General features: G+C 41.5%; 1 protein-coding gene across 1 annotated transcript in view; it reads right to left on the bottom strand.

Moving 5' to 3' along the window:
• The window catches only part of LOC126473435 (uncharacterized), an 860366-nt gene that overhangs the window by 87101 nt on the left and 746139 nt on the right, over window positions 1–27126 (bottom strand). Inside the window, exons 10-12 of the mRNA XM_050100479.1 lie at window positions 19680–19855; window positions 13525–13603; window positions 6761–6926 (exon numbers count right to left, since the gene is read on the bottom strand). Of these exons, the coding sequence (XP_049956436.1) occupies window positions 6761–6926; window positions 13525–13603; window positions 19680–19855 (421 nt within the window). The remainder of the gene's footprint in view (window positions 1–6760; window positions 6927–13524; window positions 13604–19679; window positions 19856–27126) is intronic.

Genomic DNA, 27126 nt, shown 5'->3' with positions numbered 1-27126 from the left:
AAGAATTGCAGGATATGCTTGATCACGGAATTATAGAACCGGCAGTTAGTCCGTACATAAACCCGCTACATATTGTTAAGAAAAAAGGTGGCTCACTTCGCCTCGTACTTGATTCACGTCACATCAATGACATTATTATTAATGAAACAGATCGACCACAGACACTAGAGGAACTTCTACAGAAATTTCACGGTACTGCTATTTATTCCACTTTAGATCTGAAATCGGGATTTTGGCAAATTCAACTTCATCCGAATTGTAGAAAATACACAGCTTTTCTTCGTTTTGGCGACTGTTATCAATTTTGCAAATTACCGTTCTGCTTAACTATTTCTTCTGCAGCTTTTATTCGCGGATTGAACACAATACTTCCGACAGAACTTAAGGACAGAATTACGACGTACGTAGACGACATTCTTATCGCAGAAGCTAACTGGTCTGAACACAATCTGATTCTTGAGCAACTGTTACAAACTTTTCGTGCACAAGGACTTACAGTTAACCTTAGTAAATCGCACTTTGGCAAAACTTCTATAAAATTTCTTGGACACGTAATTTCAGCAGAAGGTATTGCACCTGATCCGGAAAAACTTCAAGCTCTACGTGACATTACTGTTCCTACAACAAAGAAGCAATTACGCAGTTTTTTGGGCTTAATTAACTTTTTTCGTAAATTTATTCATCACTCCGCTTTAGACACACCCAGGTTATGCCAATTAACAGGTAAAAACAGTATTTGGTCATGGGATTAGCAAGCACACTCTGAGTTCATGAACCTGAAACATGCTCTGTTGAACGCATCACTATTATCGCATCCAGATCTTACCAGAAATTTTTCCATTGCCACCGACAGCTCTAACACGGCTTTAGGCGTACACATTTTCCAGGAAATTGAAGAAGATGGCTCAATAGTAATTAAAAACATCGCATTTGCAAGCCGCATTCTGTCACCTGCTGAACGAAATTACTCCGTTACAGAATTGGAAACATTATGTGTTGTATGGGCTTTCACGAGATTTCGGCACTTTCTTTATGGCAGACACACCACCGTTTACACAGACCACAGAGCGATACAATTTTTACTTTCGGCTAAATTCACTCACGACAGATTAAGCAGATGGAAACTTTATTTACAAGAATTTAATTTTACAATAGTTCACATTCCCGGCACACAAAATGTTATAGCAGACGCACTATCGCGTTCTCTGAGCAACAATCAGCAAGACGTAGCAATCAACTTCTGCAAAGCAAATTTCAGTGTCATGTACATTCAGCAAGTTGCATTTGAAAACTTTATTTCATCGTCATTACAGGACATAGCAAAAGAGCAAAATAAAGACAACGTGTGGAAAGAAATTAAACACCTTTCCCAAGATAAGAATAATGTTACGATTAGAAACCATTACACTGTACGCAATGACATTCTGTTTCGCCGCTCTCATCCTGACGGCAACAATTGGCTATTATGCATTCCTGACGAACTGGTTAACAAACTAATCTGGTACACTCACTTAAGTTACGCACATTACGGAGCACGAAAATGTTTTCTTATACTGAGACAGAACTATTATTTTACCAACATGGAGAAACGTATACGACGAGTTTTAGCGTCTTGTAAAATTTGCCAGAAAGCTAAATCAGACACCACTTCACATATTCCTCCTTTATATCCCATTGTACCTGTTAAATTAAGACATATGGCCGCAGTAGACATTTTTGGTCCGATTCCGAGAACTAACAGAGGTTTTTGCTACATCTTTGTCGCTGTTGAGCTCACTTCAAAATTTGTTACTTTCACTCCGTTACGCAAAGCTACTGCTAAAACTGTTTCGAAAGCATTTGTAAAACATTTTCTATTTCATGTAGGGCATGTGATGAAAGTAATTTCTGACAATGGATCTCAATTTCGTTGTGGCATATGGACACGCATGTTACGAGCTAGAAACATTTCTCCGATTTATATATCCAAGTACCATGCTTCTTCGAACCCTTGTGAACGGTTAATGAAAGAAATTGGTAAGCTGTGCCGAATACACTGCCACAAAAGACATATTGATTGGGATACACACATACTCTCATTCCAAGATGTAATTAATTCCATTCCAAATGAATCCACTATGCTATCTCCGTCTGTTATACTGAAAAACGCCGAACCACCAAACAAAATTAAAGAATTAGTAAACTTCCCTAAATGTCGTCGCCTACGACACCACGAAATAATTGACATTGCGCTGAACAACATCAAACGTGCCGCAGAGCGCCGGAGAAGACAGCAAAAACAGGTTTGTACACGCCGCGTCTTTCACGTTGGACAGAAGATATTAGTACGTACACGCCATTTATCCAACAAAATAAAAGGTAGGTGCAGTAAATTTGAACTTCTATACGCAGGACCATATCGGATTCGCAGCATTCCTCATCCCAATGTTGTACACGTCGAAACTTTGAGAACCAGAAAATCGAAAGGCAACCACCATTGGTCAAATATTAAACCATTTATTGAATGAAACCACTTTATGATTCAACACACTATGATGCCATTTACTAATGCAATTATATTCACATGACTAATTACTGATGATTATCGTATTTTTTCTTGGCAAGTGCCCGACAAGGTAAGGTTAGCAGGTCGCTTTTCTTGTCGTTACACATCAGACCGTGCACATTTTCCATTTTTTTGTGTGTATATGATTGTATTCCAGTTTTGTTTATATGCACTGTGAAATAGTTAAGATATAACACACACCAGTTGACTTTGACATTTTTCTTGCCCTATGATATCTCAACATCGTGACTATTTTACATTTTTTATTATTCCGTGTACATTTTTGCATCTGAACATTGTCAATGTCTTTGACATTTACGTTTTCTGTCATGTTATGCTGTACAGCTAATTATGTCACCATAAACCAGTCACAGACGAACGTAAAAGTTTGATCGTTACGGATTCTCCAGCGTTTACATCGTAAGTTACGTACAAAAACAGATAATTAAGTATCAGTACTTCAGATAAGACTCAGACGTATACAGAAAACCTATCATTGTTCGCAAGAACTACTTGCGAATGAAAGGAAGCCTTTGATGAGGAGTTAACAGCATCGGCGGTCTGCCGAGCAATTCATCTGCATATTCAAAGCTATGAGGTAAGTATACAAATATACTGTATTTATTTGTAACGTCGGTAATCACACTCAGAATGCCAGAGAGCCGGTGAGCGCCCTGGCGAAGGACTCAGGCATTGACAGCAGTCCACGGTTATCAGTGCAGGTAAATGGATCAGGTGACCTCAAGAGCAAGCTCGACGTGGCCAGCTGGATGAGCAGCTGCAGCAGCCAAAGGGTTAATGAGTAGTATTATAGTCAACAGTAAACATTTTTGATTTATTTAAAATTTTTTGTAAGCTAAAAGCCTGTTGTGTACATAGTTCCGCGTAGTCAGCGCGTACACAACTTTCCCACAACAGCGCAGGCGCAGCGCTCGTCCATCTCCACACTATGAGATGGCGCTGCCTTAGAGACGGACCAAATTCTGCTTCCCCCGATCCGCGTATTAATATGTAACGCAGCCAATGAGATTGCTGCTAACGTAGAACCTATTCTCCTCACGGATCACACTCGTGCAGTGATACCTGAACGCGCGAGGTATTATAACGAGTGTACAGACCTCCAATTAGTCAGTCTGCATTAGTCTGCATTTGTCTGCACCAGTCTGTACCAGTCTGCATTAGTCTGTACCAGTCTATAGTCAAGTTTCAGTCTGTGCCTAATAAGATTACCATATTGCTGTACATAGCGATGAAGATAAATGAATAGACACTTTGTCAAGTATCAGAGATATGTGAGAATAAGATTAACGTACCAAGACCAAAGGAACTTCAGATTGTCAATTGTAAACAGCATCCAGAATCAAGTTACATAATGTCTATGCTTTTTATTATTTTAATAAAGGTGTGTGAAAATTAATCAAGTTCTATTTAAAGTTGGTCACCGTCAACCTGCTACTCTAAGCGTGCAAGTGGCATTTCTATCGTCTGACCTAACGGCAAAAGGTAAACACGCCACGATAAGACCAAGAGACATATTGCTGACACTCGCCTACTTCGTTAGAGCGATAAGTCAAATAATCTGATGGTGTGTGTACCGAAGGTCTTGCAGTACGCACACCACAAAGTCAAATTGACTAAAAATTCTTTCAGCACGGACGTCCTTCATGGTATGAGATGCACAGTTAACTGTGCACTTACCTGTGCTATTCAGGTCGGATTCCCAATATCGTCAAAAGTTCTTTCCGTTTTGCAACTGAAAAATATGTCTGGTCTTTCAGATGAAACGCGCGATGGCGCACATCAGCCTTAGTATTTCCTCTTTTTAAGACAATGACATTTTCCATTTTCCTGTTTCAGAATAAGAATTATTAATAGGTAATTGGGACAGATGCCTTTCACGTATTGATGACAATGCATTTGTAGATCTTACAAGAATGCATTGACTACAATGTTTCAGCTGTACTTTTAGAATAAAAGAAGTGGGCTATAAGCATCGGAATTACGTTGCATAGCCGGCCGGAGTGGTCGAGCGGTTGTAGGCGCTTCAGTCTGGAACCGCACGACCGCTACAGTCGCAGGTTCCAATCCTGCCTCGGGCATGGATGTGTGTGAAGTCCTTAGGTTAGTTAGGTTTAAGTAGTTCTAAGTTCTAGGGGACTGATGACCTCAGCAGTTAAGTCCCATAGTGCTCAGAGCCATTTGAACCATTTTACGTGGAATAGGTTCGTACTCTTAACTGACACGACAATCTTGGGTAAATCTTGCAGAAAAAAGGCCTTGTTTACCTTTCGTCTAACAAGACCCATCAAGTAATGCGTGTATGAAACATTTTCTCCATGATTTGGCACTTGCAATAATTCGTAGTATACAAAACAAAATAAATCAGAAACGATGTAGAAAACACCTAATGTGGGAAATTAATTTCTTTTATGAAGTTCATAATGGCTGTGGACACTATGCCATTATATTAGTGTTGATTATGTTTATTGCTTACAAAATATTTTTGCTGGAGCACGGTATTTGCAGTTAATAACAAATAAAAGGATAGATTGATTTATCTGCTGAAATGTAAATTAAATAATTTACAACTGCTTTTAGTTTCACCGGTGTTATATCTGAAACTTACCGGCAGTTTAGAACTGTGTGGTGGAGGAGCCCAGGGCGTTGCGTCCCAAAAGTACTGCTGTTAACGATTAAGCTCTCGATGTAAAAAATTTTTACTTATCAGTACCTCATTTGTCAGTAGAGGTTCTGGCTTTGATTTCTGGCCCAGCACACAGTTTCAATCTGCCACGGAATTCCAAAATAACACTGTTTATGATGAACAGTGAATGATTCATTCAGGTAAATGTGTTTGGACCACTGCTAGAATGACTGCCGTTATTCTTTCACAAGATTTGTTCTGATATTATTACTATACTTCAGTCTCACACTAAAATTAAAAAGAAAATAGAAACAGTTTGTAATAATTATGATAATAATACGTAATATTGAGGAGAGGCTGCGACTCAGAAAGAAATTACAGGACTCAAAGATATCCATGAGAAACCCGTCAAGTTGATTGTCATAGTATTTCATAAGTGAAAGAAGATGGATATGACTATGTGTTTATGAAAATCTCGAGAAAACTTTTAATTACCACATCGACACAAAAGTAATATCGGATTTTCGCAGATTGTTGAGAGAGTGCGTCAGTGTCTTCCAATGTGTATCGTGCGAGTATAGTACAATGTTCATCGTTAATCTCAGAGTAAAGCAACAGTTATTATGTGCAGTGAGTTGCCCAGATCAGACTAGGATACCAGTGCAAGAGACAATGACTGCCACTGCCTGTCACCGTGCATGCCAATGACTAACCTAGACCAATGGCCTTGCCACAGTGGTAACACCGATTCCCGTCAGATCACCGAAGTGCTGTCGGTCGGGGCTAGCACTTGGGTCAGTGACCATCCGGTCTGCTGAGTGCTGTTGACAATAGGGGTCCTATCAGCCCTTGTGAGGAGCTACTTGACTGTGAAGTAGTGACTCCGATCTCGTAAACTGACATAGGCTGGGAGAGCGGTGTGCTGACCACATGCCCCTCCACATCCCCATCCGGTGTCGCCTGAGGATGACACGACGGCCGTGTGGTACCGTTGGGCCTTCAGCACCTGTTCTGGCGGAGGTTTCCTGTAGACGCTTTGGTCAAAGCATTTGTTTTGTTTTCTGCAGACGAGGACGACGAAGAAAGCCAAGGCATCGCCTTTGCTACATCTTCAGTGAACTTGATGTTACTGTCAAAGGTGTTGGGACGTTCCAGACATTGTTCAAGTTTCTCGCGGCTCTGGTGAGTGTGTCTCCAGTGTGTCGAAAGAAATGTAAAGCAGCATCCTAGGGTTATTTTTTTTGTGATAAAAGGACGTGTCAGCAGACCTCTCAGCTATTAATCCACTGACAATGGCCAAACAGTACTGGCCACAAGCTTGTAGCATTTTAACCACTTGACGGAGCTAGAGGCCCGAGAACGCTGTATTCGGTGTTACTGCCGCGAAACTTGGAATTACCGGGAAAGCTGACCGACAGATGATACACTTTCGATTACTGAGGACATTTTGAGTGCCTGCGGATGTGCGACTGAAGTGCATGGTCCCCCATCACCTGGTCTGACGTGGGAAAATGTTCGACTGGAGGCACGTGGTGTACGGTGGTCCAGACAGGAGACAGGTGGTTACTCACGCTTCAGCTTCTTGACGGCGACGGTGCGCCAGCCGGGCACGCCGCCCACGGCCTCGGCTCGCGCCAGGAAGACGCGCCCGAAGTCGCCCTTGCCGATCTGCCGGCCCAGCTGCAGCCGCTCGTAGCTCACCTCGAACGTGTCCACCTCGCCGCGAGCCTTCGCCTCCTGCGGGACAGACACCAGGCACCGCGCCCAACGTGAGACACATTCGAGTTGAGGGTAACACTGTACTAAAAGTAAAACACAAATGATTATTATTTCTACTTAACTCAGCCCATTGTTAACTATACACGTCGTTCAAGAATTTACCGCCGAACCTGAAGATATAATGGCGGAGACAAGAGAAAACAACAAATATACACTGAAGAACTAAAGAAACTTGTACATCTGCCTTATATCGTGTAGGGAGCAAGCGAGCACGCAGAAATGCCACAACACGACGTGGCATGGACTCGACTAATGCCTGAAGTAGTTTATGAGAGAATCTACATCATGACTCTCGCAGGGCTGTCCTTAAATCCGAAACAGTACGAAGGGATGGAGATCTCTTCTGAACAGCACGTTGCAGGGCATCCCAGGTGTCTGGAGAGTTGGGTGGACAGCGGAAGTGTTTAAACTCAGAAGACTGTTCCTGGAGCAATTCTGTAGCAATTCTGGACGTGTGAGGTGTCGCATTGTCCTGCTGTAATTGCCCAAGTCGTTCGGAAAGCACAATGGACATGAATGGATGCAGGTGATCAGACAAGATCCTTATGTACGTATCACCTGTCAGAGTCGCATCTAGACGTATCAGGGGTCCCAAATTACGCACCCCATACCACTACACAGCCTCCACTAGTTTGATCAGTCCCCTGTTGACAACCGGGCTCCATGGATTCGTGAGGTTCTCCCCATACCAGTAGACGTCCATCCACTCAATACAATTTGAAATGAGACTCGTCCAACCAGGCAACATGTTTCTAGTCATCTACAGTCCATTCTCGGTGTTGACGGGCCCAGCGAGGCGCAAAGCTTTGTGTTGCGCAGTCATCAAGGGTATACTAGTGGGCCTTCAGCTCCGAAAGACCATATCCATGATGTTTCATAGAATGGTTAGCACCCTGACACTTGTTGGAGGCCCAGCATTGAAATCTGCAGCAATTTGCAGAAGGGTTGTACTTCTGTCACGTTTAAAGATCCTCTTCAGTTGTCGTTGGACCCGTTCTTGCAGGATCTTTTTCCGGCCGCAGCGATATTGGGGATTCGATGTTTTACCGGATTCGTCATATTCATGGTACACTCGTGAAATGGTCTTACGGGAATATCCTCACTTCATCGCTGCCTCGGAGATACTGTGTCCCATCGCTCGTGCGACGACTACAACAGTACATTCAAACTAACTTAAATCTTGATAACCTGCCATTGTAACACCAATATCTGATCTAAGAACTGCGCCATGCACTTGTTGTCTTACATAGGCGTTGCTGACAGCAGCGCCGTATTCTGCTTGTTTACATATCTCTGTTTGAATACGCATACCTATAATACCACTTTCTTTGGCGTTTCAGTGTACTTTGCTAAGCTACAAAGAAGTTTTGGAACTCCATGCTGAGTAAGCACGGAGTATCTAGGACGTCATTGAGTAAGATTGATAATAAAGCTGTGTTAAATCTTTTTCAGTCAGTTATTGCTATGATCTATGCTACAATAAATATTCAGAATGAGTAGTATTAACTACATAGCAGAACCGTTAACAGTGGAGCAGGATGTGTCATGTCCTGTACGAATGTGACCACTGCAAGAAATCTTGCAACTAATTCGTCTTCCGACTACACATGCGTTTCAAGTAGTCCCAGAGGATGAAGTTCATCAGACTGCATATCTCGCAGTTCTCTGCACGTGAACTGCCACCGTCAACTGCGTTGTAGTGCTTACTACAACGCTACATGCTGTTTACTGGCTGAACATCAGGACTTCACAAAACTAAATACTTCAAATCAACGGTGGTGTAAGTAAGTTCAAAGCAGTCACTTTCTCTAACGTTACCCAACTTAAGGACCGGAAGTACTGGTTGTGAAGATGATAGTTATAACTCACTTGGCATACAACAACTAATGTTAGGAGCGTAATCCTCAGCAACGCATTTTGGGAATCATGCCCCAACCACCTGGCAGTCTCTGTTTACCTTTCATAAACATGCACATAAAAAATGAAGTTATTTGGATATAAAGTGCTCATCTCCTCATAAAAACGGCAACACAAAATTCCCTGTTACGCTTATCCATATTTCCGCGCACTGACCGAAGTGTGTTCCTTTCGCATAGCGGTTCATGTCCCGCAGCTGCCTTCCACGCACCGACTAGCACAAGAATCACCTAAAGGGACCCAACAGACTGCACTGAGCCACCAGCCGTGCCATAGCATTCCAGAGATGTTACATGAAATGGGAAGAGACATACCAATAGTCATCTAAGCAAACCTGCTCACATACGTCGTATTTACGCTTATCTTAAAAATGTAACCGTTGAAGAAATTGTTACTACTACCGCCTGTTTGTACATAAAGTACAATATCGAATCTAACTCGGTGAACTATTTCATGCCGTTCGAGTACGTCAGTTTCCCTTCCTTTCCTCTCTACGAAATTATACAGGTTATTTTACAATTCTTATTACAGACTTCTAGCGATTGTAGACTGGGCTTAATACACGAAGTTTTGACAAGGAGATCATGTCCAGAAATGTACCGTTTGGGTCTAAAATAAGTATGAATATTGGATCATTTCCAAATCTCTCACTTCACGATACGCACACAAACTGAGAATATGGCGCCGTTGTGAGTCCAGGTGGTAATTATGACGTCACACTCAATTTCAGGCAGCCGAGTGCGAGAAACTGCTACGGTCGCAACTACGCGGCGTGACTGTGGAACTCCATGGACGCGCTGCAGTCTCGACTGTGAAGAGGAACTCCTTCGTAACGTAGAACAGAACCCGACGTGGAGTCTCGAAACGTTGCCCATGTCATGGGTTCTTATTGCGAACGCTGGTGAGAGATGAGTCTCCGCTCTGTGTGTACCACGAAGTACGTGATTTGAAAGTGATCCAATCTTCAAAGTTATTTTACATCCAAGCGCTACAATACTTTGCATTCGTTCCTTATCAAAATTTTATCTACCAAGACCGCTCTGTAACCCCAAACCCGTAACAGGAGTTGTGGAACACGCCGTACGATATCGTGTATTTTTCTGCATGTTTGTGCTAGTGTGTATGTAAAAACGATTGAATTTCTGTCCATTACAAACTTGTCTGCGATGTACTTCCTCTGTGTTGTTTAATCTAAGTGACTAAAAGCAATGTTGTTATTTCAGTGGTCGTACTTCTCGTCACATATTGCTAACTAATTTTACTGTGATCTACGATAGTATTAGATCAAAGGCGTAACAAAGATAGTTTCATGATTTGGCGTTATTGTGCCATACAGACGCGTTCGTTATAGTGGCAGCTTCAGTTACGCTAACGTGAGTGTCCGAAGTAGATGGCAGGCTCCACCATTTGTGTACATACATATTAACATTTTAGTGTAAGGCAAGGTACCATGAAGGGAGTTCGCAGCAATTTTGAGTCTCCTGTTCCTCATAGGCTTACACAGGCTGCTCAAAACTTCTGTGCCCGAAGTAAGAGGGATGATACAGGAGACAAAATCAAATATATTTGTGAAGCAACCATGTGTCGGAAACATGTATTGACTAAGCACTAAGGTAATACTCGACTGCAACACATAAAAGTCGTTGAGTCTAATGGTTTCAAAATTCGCATGTATGGTCGGATGAAATTCTTCCTTTGTGTGGCCATAATGTCCGTAGTTGCTTCACGGTTCTTGAGGGTATTACCGTTCCGTCCTTACAACTACAAGAAATTCGTTTTTTTTCAGCAGACGCGTTTCGCTTTATTGAGGTAGAGCATTATCAGTGGCATATAATTAAAGATATTTACAAGTTGATTTATTTGTAATATCAAAAGACAGTTTGTTAACAATATGTTGGTTTTTATTAGTTAAAACTTCTGGGCTGAGAGGCCGTGGTCCATCTGTGGAACTACTTCTTCCTGACGCTTCGTTGCCAACGTTTCATTAACCGGCCGTGGAAGCCTACGCGTTATGTTTGCTTTTACTTACGGTGATTTCTACCTCGTTTCTCGCCTATATCGGGAAATGCCGTCTGCTAGCAAATCTTTTGTGCCTTTCATTATTAGACACTGATACATGCAGTCTAATTTTCCGTTGCTCTGCAGAGCTTTGCATATCTTGCGTTTTTCACAGCACTCTTTTTCGAACACCACTGTTGACTGTTTTCTTTCTTTTGTACTTCTAAGTGGGTATTGAATTTTGTAGTGTTTCCAACGTAACATTGCCACTAGTCTGTCTTTGACCTATAGATTTTTTATTTTTTTAGTTAACTGCATGTGTGTTATTCCATTTAATTATATTGCTTTGAGGAGTGGTTTTCATTTTAGGTGGGGGAGGGAGAAACAATGAGGAATGGACATAAGTGTATAGTAGTGTGAGTTGGCGGAAAATGTGAGGGACAAGAAGGTGAAATGAAACTGGGATCGGGGGTGGGGAGGGGCGTTGGACCGGGAGAGGGTGAAGGTTGGGAATGGCTCTCCTCTTTTCCATGTAATTTTTTCAAATTGCCTTATATACTACTTTCCAATATTTATTTGGCCATTGAGTAACTGTTTATTTTGTGCTAGCGCTGATGATGTTTTACCTCAACAAAACGAGACGCGTCTGGTGAAAAAAAAAAACGAATCTTTTTGTAGTTGTAACGACGGGACGAAAATACCCTATGGTCGGATGAAAATCTACGTATTACCGTTGTGCAAGGTCATCAGAGACGTTCGCAGTCGACATGTGGGCCGAATCGTTGCGACTAATTACTTCGTCCTTACATGTTGCCTACTCGATTCAGTTGACCAACATGCACAATGTTCTTGGAAGTTCACCTGCCGCCGATAGTGGTGGAGGTTCTTTAAATATCAGGAGGACGCGGTTTCAGCATGATGTGGCCCCAGTGCGCTCCGCGAAATGAGTCCGAGCAGTAACAAAGCAGCACTTCGGGCAGTCGTTGGATCGGTTGGAGAGGACCCGTGCACTGACCTACAAGATCTCTGGACCTCACCCCATTAGACTTCTTTCTCTGGGGGTACATGAAGGCCGAGATGTATTCCACCTCTTCTGACTCGGAGGCGGAACTGGTCGCAAGAATTTTTGCAGCAGACACATAAACACAGAACACACCACGCAATTTTCCAGCGAGTACGCGATTCCCTGCTAAATCGATAGCAGGTCTGCGCTGAAGTTAATGGTGCTCATTTTGAACATTCATTTTGACGTAGTAGTGATCAGAACAATAAAGGAATGAAAAACATTTGGCAAAATTTTACTCACACTCACACACAATAACGTCATTCATACCTATTACTTCAACAATATGCGGTTGCTTAACGAAATATGTTTGTTTTTGTCTCCGTCACCATCGCTGTTAGTTTGGGCACTCAATTTTTGAGCACCCTGTATGTGAATGACCATCAAGTTAACATTCAATAAAGAGAGATAGTAATTTTTACAGACGACCCACACATTACGATCCATTCTGTTGAAAGGAAAGCAACAAAACATTATATTAACACAGTTTTCTAAAGAACTAATAACTGTTTCCCTGAAAATGTAGGATAGTTCTGAGGAACTCAGTGTATTTAACTATATACAGCAAACAGAGTAACATACATTTATTGTTTCTCAAGAACGGTAGTCGGTAAATAAAATTTTACAAATTTTTGAATTTTTATGTTGATAAGATCTTGAACTAGATGAAACGGTTTATTGAGCAGCTGGAACAACTAGCTTCATCAGATTTTGCTCTTCATGTAGTTGCTGCTTTTCGAAAAAAATCAGCACGTTAACATATTTTGCGCTTATGCCATAAGACATCAATGAATGGATAATTTTTTGGGGGACCACATCACTTAGACAGAAATTACTGACTGCATAAGACCTGGAAGTGTGAGCAATAGGCTGTGTGCCGTCACAATCATCTCGTAGGCGCATCTTGGAGGGTATTTATGCTCCGTGCCAAATTCATCTCATATAATCCTGCACTGCACGATTTGACAATAACTGCGATGTCCACAGATGAAACACATGAAGAAACGATGACCGTTGCTGATCCATCACTGAAGTTCTTAGTGGCTCATAAAGTAATCCTACAAGCAGACACTAGATTCTTTTCTCATTTGTACAACAACGTAAACTCACAAATAGCAAAGGAAATTTGAAATCTAGCCTATTATCATTTCTTGTCGACATCTCCTACTCTCGCATAAACTTTTCGTTTTAGCTCAAAAGAAGTAGCAGGTCTGGACTAAAGAAAAATTGAGTTTGTCATTAGTATATATTAGGAGATAGACTAATATCTTGATTTAGGAACATTAAACCAGAGTACTGTTTAATAACCTGTAAATAATCAGTATTTAGCCATAATAGCAAACATATCATGTATACGTAGCGTGTAAGCTGAGTAACGTCACATCATTTCGATAAAAACCGTGGAAAATATACTCTGAAAGATGTACCTAATTTATGTCACACGATTATATACTGTTACAAAATGACAATGACTGCCGATCATTAAGTTTTGCCAGCCTGTTGTAACAAAGTACGTGCTACTCCTAAAGACAGAAAATACTTGTCGAATATGTGGTAAGATCCTGTGTAGCGACTCACCTCTATCTCCTTCTCGACGTAGAGTATGCTGCGCTCCTGTAAGGCCGGGAAGGACACCCGCGTGATGCGGCTGCTGCTACTAAAACACCAGAGCAGAAAACGGTGTTGCTGAAATATTTGCTATCAGAAAAGGGGCTTTAAGCTCCTCAGAGATCGACGCACCTGGAGATGAAAGGATATATTTTGTAACATCTTGTAATGAAATTGGTCAGTGACACACTTGTATTTGATTGTATACAACACAATATACACAATAAATTCACCAATCGAACCAGTAATATTTCTGGCATTATACAAGTCATCATTTTTATTTGCCTCTACTCAGATGTAGTCAAGCTGTTTGCTTGTGTACTAATGTGAAAGAGATGTTTTTCATCCAAACAACGTAATTCCAAAGTTATTTCCAATGAAATATCATAATGTACAAAACTTATCTAAATTCTTTAGCATTTTTGAAATACTAGTATAGTTAATTATTATGTTTATGTTTTATAATTAGTGCAAGACTTGATTTCGAATTTGAAAATAATAAAAGGCAAATAAAAAATGCACAAATATAATTACATCGTATTGGCAAATAGTGTATATGTATAGGTAATTGGCCTTTGTTTACTTTTGGTGGGACTGCGATGTTGTGAGTCGAGTAAGAAGTAGCGTATTGTTGTGCATACCCAATGTAATTACTGTATTGCAACTATTGAATCTAAGAAGCATTAATTAAAATGTGCAAAAACAAACTTAATTCCTGTAACTCTTTGTTCGAACTTAAGCATAGGAGATATTACGAATCCAGTGACCTCTTTCTTAAAGCATAAACCATCATACTCCGAAGTTAGCTGAACGAAGAACCTGCAATCCAAATAGACCACAAGTTAAGTGAGAAACTCATCCCATAAACGTGCAGTCACAAATTCAAGACAAAGTTTTAATCTTACTCCTATACTGCTTTTTAACGTTTTGAAAGCATTAAAGCAAACCGTTGTACTGTGAAGTGAGAATTGTCACATATTACTTTAATTTTAAAACGCGGCATTATTAAAGGATATCAAGTTAGAACCTGACACAAGCCTAATAGTTTGCTTCCTGGAAATCGTATTGCTCTGTAAACTGAGACACAAATTTCGTGGAAGGGTGTGTGTGTGGGGTGGGGGGGGGGGGGGGGAAGAGGGGGGGGGGATGGAAGACGGTTGGGAGTAAGATACGATATGACAGTGAAACAAGAATGTGGGAGAACGATAAGAGAATCAAATCTTTTAAAACGATCAGAACAGACATCAAAGGCAACAACTACCAAAATTACTTTTTAAAAAGATATAGTTCGCCGTGAAGGATTATGAATATTATCCCATCTCCTGTTGATACGTAACCTTATGTAATTTTCTCAGCTTTGCAATACATAGCGAGGAAATTTTTTTAATTTATTGTGTTTCTCGTCTCTGTAAAAATGCAGAAACGTGATAATTCCATTAACACAGTGTACGTTGCTTGCACATTTGAAGCAGCAGAAGATTGGAAAGAAGACATCATGATTGATAGTATAGGTCTGGTATAGCTTTAAACTCTGGGGAAAAAATTATCAGCTCACTCTGTTTTTTACTGTCAAATATAGAAAAGAGGGTTGAATGTACATCGTATTACTAGACCGTCCCATTGTTCCTTGGCAGGATATTTTATATATTATAAGTAAAAAACAAACGACACTGCATTAATATTCTACAATATTTATTACTTTGCAGACAATCTGGCAGGACAATAACCACCCACTTGAAAGAAACGCCAAATAACAGGATATTTAGATAAAGTGACTTTGCTTTTGAATACCAGCCGCTTAATGTGACCACTATTACAAGGTGCAGCAAGAAGTACACAACGAGTGGTAGGCGAACTACCTTAAAATAACGGAAGGTAATAAACTTACATTCACTATCCAAGGCTTAGAACTGAATCATGAGAGACAGTTCCCCTAATCGCCACTTCCAACAGCTGATAATGCTAATTATCTAGCCTGGGCCATTTTGTAATCTACCCATCCTACTCACATGCTCCAGTTTTCTTACTGTAACATCACTTACCATATGAAAATTCTATTTTTACTTTGTGTAATAGTAGTTGTTTCATTTATCTGCTTGTCTCATTGTAATATTTTGCTCGTTTGTTATTTTGGACCTATTGAGGACAAGAATACCTTCCTCAGTCACCCCACTGGAACATTTGCACAGTTTACTGTGTTCAGCCAAGTTTGTGTTGTTCAGTCACCCACTTGGAACACATTCATACTGTTGTACTTAGTTCTCTTTTCAGAACCAGTGTTATAATTTGTCATATAGTTAATTACTTAATGTCACATTCTCATATTAACTACATATTTTTACATCATATTTTTACCGAAATAATTCCTCCCACTTTCTTCCACAAAAATTTCACAATCACATATATTTATCCTTCTATCTGACGGTAGCCTAACAGCCCGTTAGCGCTTCGTAAAGTAATAAATGTTGTAGCATATTAGAGCAGTGTCGTGTTTTTCTCACTCATAATGAATGTACTATGTTCATGTGTGTTATGTTGAAAAAACGAGAAAGGCCGTATAGTACACATGCTGTTTTTGCCACAGAGGTACTCGCTGGCTATGAGCACAAATAAATTAGTAATGATATTTAGCATTTTTCATTCACCAGTGCCCTATAGGACAGAATTAAGCCGTAGCACGTAACATAAGAACTTCCCATTGCACAAAACAAAATAATTAGTATTATGAGTGAGCTCCACACAATTTCGTCTTAAAAGCATCTGTTTAAAAGATTAGAAATATTATCTCTACAGTCTTTCCACATATATACTTTCTCACGAAATATGGTATTAACAAAGTACAGTAATTTTAGTGTGGTAGAAGTATTAACTTACAAAATACTAGAAGGAGATTTGATCTCCACTTGTATTTGCTGAATCAAAATTCGGTACTCAAATGGGACAAATACCCATCTGTAAAACTCTTTGACAGCTCACTAATGGAAATAAAACGCCTGATAGACGAATGAAGTATTTTAAAATATAGGTGACTTTTGTGTTTTCCTAAATGCTTCTGTAGCATAAAGGAATCCTCTAACGAACAGACATAAGCATTCACCTATGGCTGTCATATAGCCCTGTAAGTACATTTGTTTTAACGATCAGAATAATCTGTTGTTCAAATGGTACATTCCATAGTTTAGCATTTTTTCCGTTAAGATGCTTTGGCAAATGGAGAACTATGGATTTAGAAGTAGGAATCATTGGAGTGCGCACTTGTAATATTTCTGTAGTAGGAAACCCCAAATGTCAAGGTGATATAAAAAGTTACAGTAGAGCTTTCGATCGCTATCGCATGTTCTGATACATGACACAAACACCCAGTGTTTTGTTAGTCTTCATGACTGGCGAAAATAGTACAACAGAGGCGCCAGTCGAGGGCAGATGGCAGTTTATGACCGAATCATCAAACAGGACAATAAATTCTGCAGATATCGCCAAAGAAAACGTTAGTAAACGATGGAATGCTTTTATGAAGGAACATTATTGGTGCGAGCGTGTGTGTGTGTGTGTGTGTGTGTGTGTGTGTGTGTGTGTGTGTGTGCGCGTGTGTCTGTATGTATACGTGTGTGTGAGAGAGAGAGACAGAGACAGACAGAGAGAGATAGAGAGAGAGAGAGAGAGATAAAGTCAGTCAGGACGGTTTCGGAGCATTAAGAACTGATTGCCGGGGACAGTCGTGGCCAGTAAAGAAACTGAGCAAGTCAACCAGTTGTCACTCTGATGTCAGTTCACCACCAAGCACCTGGTGATGATAGACACTAAAGAGCTCCAGTAACAGTCAAACTGACAATCTTCTGTTTCTTTCAGAGAAATAACTAACACCAAAATAAGTGATCCTGTAATGACTATTAATGCAATAGTCACATTATTGCCATGCAATGGAAATACTATGACAGTTTCCGAAGAAGTTTTTTAAAAGGGTAATTGCAATTAGTGTATCTGTGGTTCAGCATAAAATAAAGTATGTGAAAGCAAACATGACTGAACTCTACTCTAATGACATTGCTACAGCTGACACATCTAACACTTGGCTGTATATGCTGCATTCAAGTGCTAAAGCGTACAGTTAATAAATACAATTTATGTGGCCATGGTGGTCCAGTGGGTAGAGCACTCGACTCCAGCCCTGGAGGTCCCAGGTTTAATTAACAGCGAGGAATCCCTGCAGGACGGCCGCAAGTCCACTCATCCTGTTATCACATGAGTACCAGCTTACTTTCTCGTGGATGAAACAAAGCCAGGGCGATGGGCTCGCCACCACCCCCTGCCGCCCCCCTCCCCCCCCCCGCCCCTCTGCTCATGGTGCTGTGGTGGAGAACATCTGCACTACATTCAATCAGGGCAGTCGCACTGTCAGAGGCTTTCACCACGTACTTTACCTCCACCTTAACATCTGATAAGTTTCCCAATCTGGACAACATAAAACTCATCACCATTTAATTACGTTCCTGGATTAGAGCCTAACAATGCGTCAGTAGGTAAATTACATGCTAATATTAACAATAAAAAAAACATGTTCCAGTAAGGAGTTATCGAAATGGGATAGAAATCGTTAAATGCGATGTACATTTAAAGACAAAGGATCGCAATATCAAAAAACTGTGACCATTAATTCAAGAGAAAGAGCTTCATATATTGAGCAAGTCAGTAGTGCGTTGTTCCACCTCTGGCCCTTAAGCAAGCAGAAATTGACTGACATATTCGTTCGATGTCCTCCTGAGGAATATACTGCCAGATTCTGTCCAATAGGCGCGTCAGGTCGTCACAATTCCGAGCTGGTTGGAGGGCCAGGCTAACAATGCTCCAAGGGTCCTCAGTTGGACAGCGATCATGCCACCTTCCTGGCAAATGGTTACCGTTCGGCAAGTACCAAGAGTAGTAGAAACTCTCTCCGTGTGTGTGTGTGGCGGGGGGGGGATTATTTTGATGTTTTGATGAAGTGTAAGCCCAGGATGGTGTACTGTAAAGGGCAACAAAGTAGGACGTATAATATCGCCAACGTGCCGCTGTGCTGACAACCAAAGGGGTCCTGCTATGAAAGGGAATGTCACTAAAGACCATGACTCTAGACTGTCGGACCATACAGTGACTGACAGTCACGTCGGTATCCCATGACTGCGTGAGCCGTCTCTGGACATGTCGTCAGCCTGACTGAAGTACAATTGTCTTCAGTCATGAGTTCTACTTTAAAAATGAGCGTCAGTGACCAGCTAGGTCACCGGATCTCTCCCCCAAATGAGAATGTTTGGTGTATTATGGGCTGGGCTGTCCCACCAACTTGGGATTTGGACGATCTAACGCACAAATTGGACAGAAATTGGCACGATATCCCTCAAGAGGACATCCGGTAACTCCATCAGTCAATACCAAGCCGAATAACTGCTTGCATGATGGCCAGAGGTAGACCAACACGGTACTCAAATGGTTCAAATGGCTCTAAGCAGTATGGGACTTGACATCTATGTTCATCAGTCTTCTAGACTTAGAACTACTTAAACCAAACTAACCTAAGGACATCACACACATCCATGCCCGAGGAAGGATTCGAACCTCCGACCGTAGCAGCATTGCAGTTCCAGACTGAAGAGACTGGAACCGCTCGACCACAGTGGCCGGCAACACGATATTCACTTGCTCAATTTGTAAAGCTCATTCTCTTGATTAACTCATCCAATTTTTCTGAAATTGTAATCATTTGGCAGTCTGTACATGTATATCATATCTACCGATTTTCACATCATCCGGATATTTCCTTCTTGGTGCGTCGTTTCCTTTTCGTGTTACAGTGTAACAGCTTCCTCACATAACAATGAAATTTGGGTACGACAATCTATTAAAGAAATCTGCGATTTGAAACCTTTTGAGTCTACTGAAGAGATTATCAAGTGCGCAGTGGGTGTTTCAGATACCTGATTTCGGGGATAGCATCTAATCACGTTACAGGAAGTGATGGCTCTAGAAGTAAGCGTCTCATGCAAGCTAGCAACGCAGTATTACAACCAGGCCTGGTCACTGCATTATATGTAGTTTTTGTTTGGTTTTGGGACTGTCGTTTCTGTAGTAGCTGGTCAGCGCTGTCCTACCTGTCGATGCTGACGGCCTTGTAGACGCCGCGGCAGCTGTAGACGGGCCGCAGCCGGCCCTCGCCCAGCTTGCGGCGCAGCCAGCCCGCGCAGCCGCAGCGCTGGTACATCATGGCCGCCGCCAGCGCCGCCGCCACCACGAACGACACCGTGGGCAGCACAACCACCAGCACCAGCTGCGACACGGCGGCCGTTACACACTGTCTACTCACACCGTCACCGCGTACATACCAGAAAATACACATGTCTACTCGGTAAACACTTTACATTATCTCCTCGAACAAGGGAACATCCGGGGTAGAATAATAACAATGTTACGAAAAGGGTAGTTACTACTCACCATATAGCGGGGATGCTGAGTCGCAGATCTATACTACAACAAGACTGTCTGACAAAGCTTTGGGCCAAACAAGCCTTGCCGGCCGGAATGGCCGAGCGGTTCTAGGCGCTACAGTCTGAAACCGCGCGACCGCTACGGCCACAGGTTCGAATGCTGCATAGGGCATGGAGGTGTGTGATGTCCTTAGGTTAGTTAGGTTTAAGTAGTTCTAAGTATACGGGACTGATGACCTCAGATATTAAGTCCCATAGTGCTCAGAGCCATTTGAGCCATCCAAACAGGCCTTCATCAGGTTAGACAACATACACAGACACACTCATGCAAACGCAAACAGACTGACAAGAGAACCCTCAACTGAAAATCATTGATTTTGATGCGCTTCAAATATGTTGTAGAGGCACCTACACTGAGTACCAGTCTATCTGGTTTTTTAGCGACGGGCCTTTGTTTTTGTGAAAATCGATTTTGAAGTTCATTGCGCGCTTCTTATACCCGTAACAGTACATATAATCCGAATAAGTCAGCGTAGCGAAGCGGTAAAGGACCACAGCTAATGCGCTGGAGGTACCGTGTTCGAATCCTGCTCGTGTACTTTTTTTCCAAAATCGACGGAATTTTTCAATTTTATTTCAAGGGATATCAACAAACAGTGTAAAGTGTGCGAAATTATAAAGATATATTCAGTCATTAATTTTTTAAAATATTCATTCCGTTTGTGGTTCCACACATATTCTCCCAATTCATCTTCTTCGTTGAAATCTATCAATTCATCATCAATAATGATCTGTCTTTCGGTCAAGAGACCCTGTATTGCGATACATACCTCATCGCCAATTGCAACGAAATTGGCAGAGATCACGCTGGCGGATGTATTCGTTACGACATTCAAATCGCGGAGTAGATTTTCGGCGTATTTAATGGCATTTGTGATTTCTCCTTATGATTCTTCCTTCAACTCCTCTACTTCTGGATCTTCTTCTGGCTGCACTACTGCAGAAACACTTGCTTTTTCCATTTCATATAATTTCTCTAACACGCAGCACTAGAGACGCTTTGCGAGCAATTGACGCTCTAGTTAGATGCGAACCTAAAGGAATGCAGCTCGTATCGTCATTTGCCGCAACTAGGGGCTGGGGTTCCCGTTATGGCTAACGGTATTCACGGGAGAGGGGACGGTAATGGGAGGAGATTGATTTCAGGCAATGCAAGAAGCGACCGTTGTACGAACATTTGGAACTGCAACTGCGAACCACAAACGGAACGAATATTTGAAAAAACTAATAACTGATATATAGATACCTTACACTGTTTGTTGATATTCTTTGAAATAAAATTGAAAAATCGGTTGATTAAAAAAAAAAAAAGAAAAGAAAAGTACAGGAGTAGGATTCGAACACGGTACCGCTAGCGTGGTAGCGCTTTCTCGGAATATGTGCATTGTTACGGGTATAAAAAGTGAGCAATGAACTTCAAAATCGATTTTCTCAAAAACCACGGCCCGTCGCTCAAAAACCAGATAGCCAAGTACTCAGAGTAGGTGCCTCTACAACATATTTGAAGCGCATCAAAGTCAATGATTTAGAGTATGGAGGGTCCCCTCCCTTGTGCGTATGGCCTAGGCGACCAGAGACTGTGGTCATGTATGTGTGTGATTCGCGTTTGCCTTAGTGGTCCCGTGTATGTTGTCTATTGTGATGAAGGCTTGTTTGGCCCGAAGCTTTGTCTGACAGTCTTTTTCTTGTGTATATCTGCAACTCAGCATCTTCGCTAGCTTCCGAGTAGCACCCATCCTTTTCATACTGTTGTCACATTATTTCCTCTTTTTTCTGGGCAATTAACTTAGAAAATACTCGTAAGTATTGGCTTTCCAGAGAACCTAGTGCAAGTGTCAAATTACTGTGATACATCTGTGACATTGCAAGTTCTTACGGGATAACGTATATGGTAGTAAGGTACCTAGACAAGGAGCCCGGTGAACGTACAGGAGGCTGCAAACATGTGTCTTAGTTATGACTCATAGCACATATGTCGCTACTAGCCAGCGTGGGAATGGGCTACTGTGTCACTTAGAATGACCCTATATTCATACCCCCTACGAATCTAAATTAAACATATTAAATATTAACCGATTACTTTCAAATTTGGTATACTATTTTTTGCTATTCAGAAGATCTCCTCCAAATTCAGAAAATTACCTAAAACTCACCAAACCGACACTTAGGTTGAAAAGTTCAGTTAGGAACGATTACAATTTGTCTTTTGTTACCATTTGAAATCATTCACAGAGTTCTCAATATATCAAATCAATTAGTTTGGATTTTTATTTTCTAAGCTTTAATTATTCTTCATTTCGTAGTATAAAAATTCTGAAAAAATTAGTATCTGTTTATTATGTTGTTGTATGAATAAATGAGAATGAGTAAGAGGGTGTATGTGGGACACACGAAAAAATTCAATATTATATTATGTACAACATTACATAATTGGAACATTGGAGAGATGTAATTGACTCACATTGCAGATGATGTATGTCAAGGGGTGATTGCTTTTGTAAGAAGGCTGGCAGAATATCAGTTTAAAGTGCCATAGTTTTCTAAATTACTTTCAAGATTAAATTTATTTCTTTTTGTTTTATTAAACATTGCGTTAGTATTTGCATTTTGGGATGACATAAATTACTTTCTGAACAGTGATTGGCTTAGGCGAGTTTTGGCGGAAGAATGATCACGAAGGATCATTCTGATTGGTCCGTCAGACTGCACAGTCAATGAGAATTAAGCAGTTCCTGCTCACAGCTAGTTAGATATGCTGTGACTGAGGCAGTACCGGGAGAGTTGCTCGCCAGCTTCAGACGCGGAAGGACATGCCAAATGCGATGATTCTCATTATGTAGGAATATTGAGCTCCTCGCGTTTAATACGTATCGTGACTAACGCTGATGTAGCTACGAACGGTCTGATGAAATTTTGGAGTTTTTGGATTGGTTTGTTGGAAAGTTACGAGCGTGTGAACTTTCGGCCTTTGTGAACAATCCACGTGGCGTATCATTTATGGTGTATTTGGCGAGCACTTTCTTTAAAAAAAAAACACTGAAAAGGACCGAATGTGAAACTCATTTATAGTAGCGGATGTGTGACTGTGAGGTCGCGTCATCAATCGGATCGGACTAGTGTAAATTTCTGTCTGCTTTGCGTGTGAAATTGGTTGTATGAACTGTGAACTATAGATACCTTAGTTAGGTAAGTGCGGACTTGATAGTCCTTTTGCATGTGTGCTAGAATCAATAAAAAAGCTTATCTACAAATGTTTTGAACATTTGCTGTGAGAAAAAAAAACTGCACCACATCACTACCCGAAATCTTTATGTATGTGAGATTGCAGGAACTGAAATACTACTAGAGTTTACGCGGACTTTACAGGACAGGCATTAGGCGGCGTTTCTTCCAGCGCTGCTATTTCGCCGTCTAGGAAGTATCTACGCTTGCAGGGTCAAGGGACTTCTACCAGAAGCCGTACTGAGGTATGTGGACGTTTATTTTCAACAGTACGACGAACGATTTTTTTTAACCTACCCTGCCTCACACCTCTATCCTCGTAGGCGCGGTTCCCCCAGAGGGGATACTATGTGTAATACAGAAAACACAGCTCGCGGTCTGCCTCAGTATCTGCGTGATTGGGGTGGCCAATTGTTAACTAAAGAGGCCCACGTTCGACTCCTAGACAGGTCGGAGGTTTTATCCGCTCGGGGACTGGATATTCTGTTGTCTTTACGGTCAGATCATAACTGACAAGACTCGTCTCCAATACGCTATCATATGGTCTTTCCACGACTGAGGCTGCTGAATCGGCAAGAACCAAAAGACAATTATATGAAATAAAATAAAATAAAATAAAAGTGTGTTAACACTAATATTGCCACCGGAGTAATACAACAAGTAACAAGACATAGTACAGTAGATGGCAATAGCCTTCTGTGTAGCGTGCAGTTGCTGACCTCATCATGGACAACGTCCAATAAATGCAGTGCATCACCAATGTAGTCAAGACGGCGAAGAGGTATGACGCACCTTTACAGCGTTAAAAACTATGTTAGCAACACTTTTTACACGGCAATGTTGGCACAGAATGCAACAGACGTAAACTGGCCACTGACTACATTTTTAACTGCAAACTTTTCGAAATACGCACGGTGTTTTACTGTGCCACAATAACTACAAGCAATATAGAAAAGAAAAACACTTCATTATCATGCTGTGGTATAAGGCCATAAGATGTGTAACTTTCTTCTTTACTGGGTAGTTTCCTTAGAATCGAATGAGGAATACCGCATAGCAAACAACATACGCATACGAACCTAAAAACTGTGGTCTTTTAATTTTTTTTCAGGAAACATAAAACCGATACAGAGAACCTAAGTAGAGAGACAGATGTAGCTTTGCTTCGTTTACATAAAACAGTTTCTTGCAACGCATGCCATATGACTCGAAGTTTGGTTCTCCAGTTCCCGTCTATGAAGGGACTATTGGATGCAGCAACGAGCATTCCTGAAAACCATGTTAAACAATATGTTGTAACACTTTTGCTTGTGATTAGTTCCTGGTTGATTCGATGTAAAAGTAGACCAGAGGACCCTAACACAGTAAGTATGAATAAAACAGTAGATAAATAAAAAAACTTGTTCATAAACACAGTTTTGTGTGAAAGAATGTTTCTCCAAAATTTTTGAAACTCGTTGCCCAAATGTTATTTGCTTAACCCTCAACAAATGGCTCTGAGCACTATGGGACTTAACTGCTGAGGTCATCAGTCCCCTAGAACTGAGAACTAATTAAACCTAACTAACCTAAGGACATCACACACATCCATGCCCAAGCCAGGATTCGAACCTGCGACCGTAGTGGTCGCGCGGTTCCACACTGTAGCGCCTAGAACCGCTCGGCCACTTCGGCCGGCTTAACCCTCAACAGACAAAATTTTTAAGCAATAACACTTAAACACGGTAAACATAATTAATGGCTGGCCAGGGATTTAACAGAGAACTAAATGCTAGTTGTACGTAGTTGCGAGACTGGGCATCTGTATTGTTTCCAGTCCACTTAATAGCTGTGTAAATAGCACATAGCGCAGTGTTTATTGTATCGCAGTACGTCAATCACATAGCGATTACGAGAAACGTGTGGTTCACGTTTGCATCTCATGATGTGCAACAGCGGGGCGTTTCGTTTATTTCAAACGTCAGTTTCACTTTTCAATGCAACCACTTTTTTCCATGTTATTGGTTGCATAAGAAATATTACGGGATGTCGATTAAAAAAAGAAAAAGAAAACGTCAGTTTGTGTTGAAAATAACACTTACTTACGTTTCAGAATGTCTCACGGTATTTACTTGTTATGAGCTCGTGCCTTATATTCATAACCGTGAATGTCGTTTTTCTGTATGTGTTATTGTTCCAAAGACATTTCCGCTAAAATTTTAAGTGAACCACCACGTATATACCTTTCTGACATACGAAATTATTTACCAATTCGAAATTTTTGCTGGACGGAGTGGCCGAGCGGTTCTAGGCGCTACATTCTGGAACCGCACAACCGCTACGGTCGCAGGTTTCAATCCTGCCTCAGCATGGATGTGTGTGATGTCCTTAGGTTAGTTAGGTTTAAGTAGTTCTAAGTTCTAGGGGACTGATGACCTCAGAAGTTAAGTCCCATAGTGCTCATAGCCATTTGAACCATTTGAAACTTTTGGCCCTCACAGTTTTCACTTTTTATGAAAGTTCAGGAAACAGCGTCCTTTCTTACCGATGCACAAATTAACATTACTCTTCTGGCAAGTAAATGCAGGACTACCTTTGCAGTTTGGAATCTTGTATACATCTCTCTACGCAGACACAATTAATTTCCAACGTTGTTCTAAAGAACAACCTTCTGGGGAAATTGACTTTAATGCCAGACCTATTTTCAACTTCGTTGCGTATTCAGAATCCGCATTTAAAGACGGTCTTTCCCTATTCTTCATTTTGCGTAGGACAGCAGCTACTTCATCTTTCAAGTGGCAAATTTGCCTCTGCTTATTTGTGGGTACACCATGAGAGACACAGTCCCTCCTGTGCAATAGCCATAGATTCACTTCCATCGTATCTAGGGATTGAGAAAATAGCCGATGGCAGTACTGCTTCGATGTTATGTAGCCTCTGTACTACGCACTTACACTACTGGCCATTAAAACTGCTACACCAAAAAGAAATGCAGATGATAAACGGGTATTCATTGGACAAATATATTATACTAGAACGGACACGTGGTTACATTTTCACGCAATTTGAGTGCATAGATCCTGAGAAATCAGTACCCACAACAACCACCTCTGGCCGTAATAGCGACCTTGATACGCCTGGGCGTTGAGTCAAACAGAGCTTGGGTGGCGTGTACAGGTACAGCTGTCCATGCGGCTTCAACACGATACCACAGTTCATCAAGGGTAGTGACTGGCGTATTGTGGCGAGCCAGTTGCTCGGCCACCATTGACGAGACGTTTTCAGTTGGTGAGAGATCTGGAGAATGTGCTGGCCAGGGCAGCAGTCGAACATTTTCTGTATCCAGATAGGCCCGTACAGGGCCTGCAACATGCGGTCGTGCATTATCCTGCTGAAATGTAATGTTTCGCAGGGATCGAATGAAGGGTAGAGCCACGGGTCGTAACACATCTGAAATGTAGCGTTCATCGATTCTATATTCTGCTAACAGTCATTGGATTTCGACCAACGCGAGCAGCAATGTCGCCATACGATAAACAACAATCGCGATAGGCTACAGTCCGACATTTATCAAGTCGGAAACGTGATGTTACGCATTTCTCCTCCTTACACGGGGCATCACAACAACGTTTCACCAGACAACGCCGGTCAACTTCTGTTTGTGTATGAGAAATCGGTTGGAAACGTTCCTCATGTCAGAACGTTGTAGGTGTCGCCACCGGCGCCAACCTTGTGTGAATGCTCTGAAAAGCATCTTCTTCGTGTCGGTTAAATTTCGCGTGTGTAGCACGTCATCTTCGTGGTGTAGCAATTTTAATGGCCAGTAGTGTAGTAAACGTAAGACAATCACTCC

Source organism: Schistocerca serialis, chromosome 4, assembly GCF_023864345.2.
Source record: "Schistocerca serialis cubense isolate TAMUIC-IGC-003099 chromosome 4, iqSchSeri2.2, whole genome shotgun sequence".
Taxonomy (NCBI): Eukaryota; Metazoa; Arthropoda; class Insecta; order Orthoptera; family Acrididae; genus Schistocerca; species Schistocerca serialis.
Note: the sequence above shows the minus strand (reverse complement) of the source record. Positions and strands in the feature narration are given on the sequence as shown.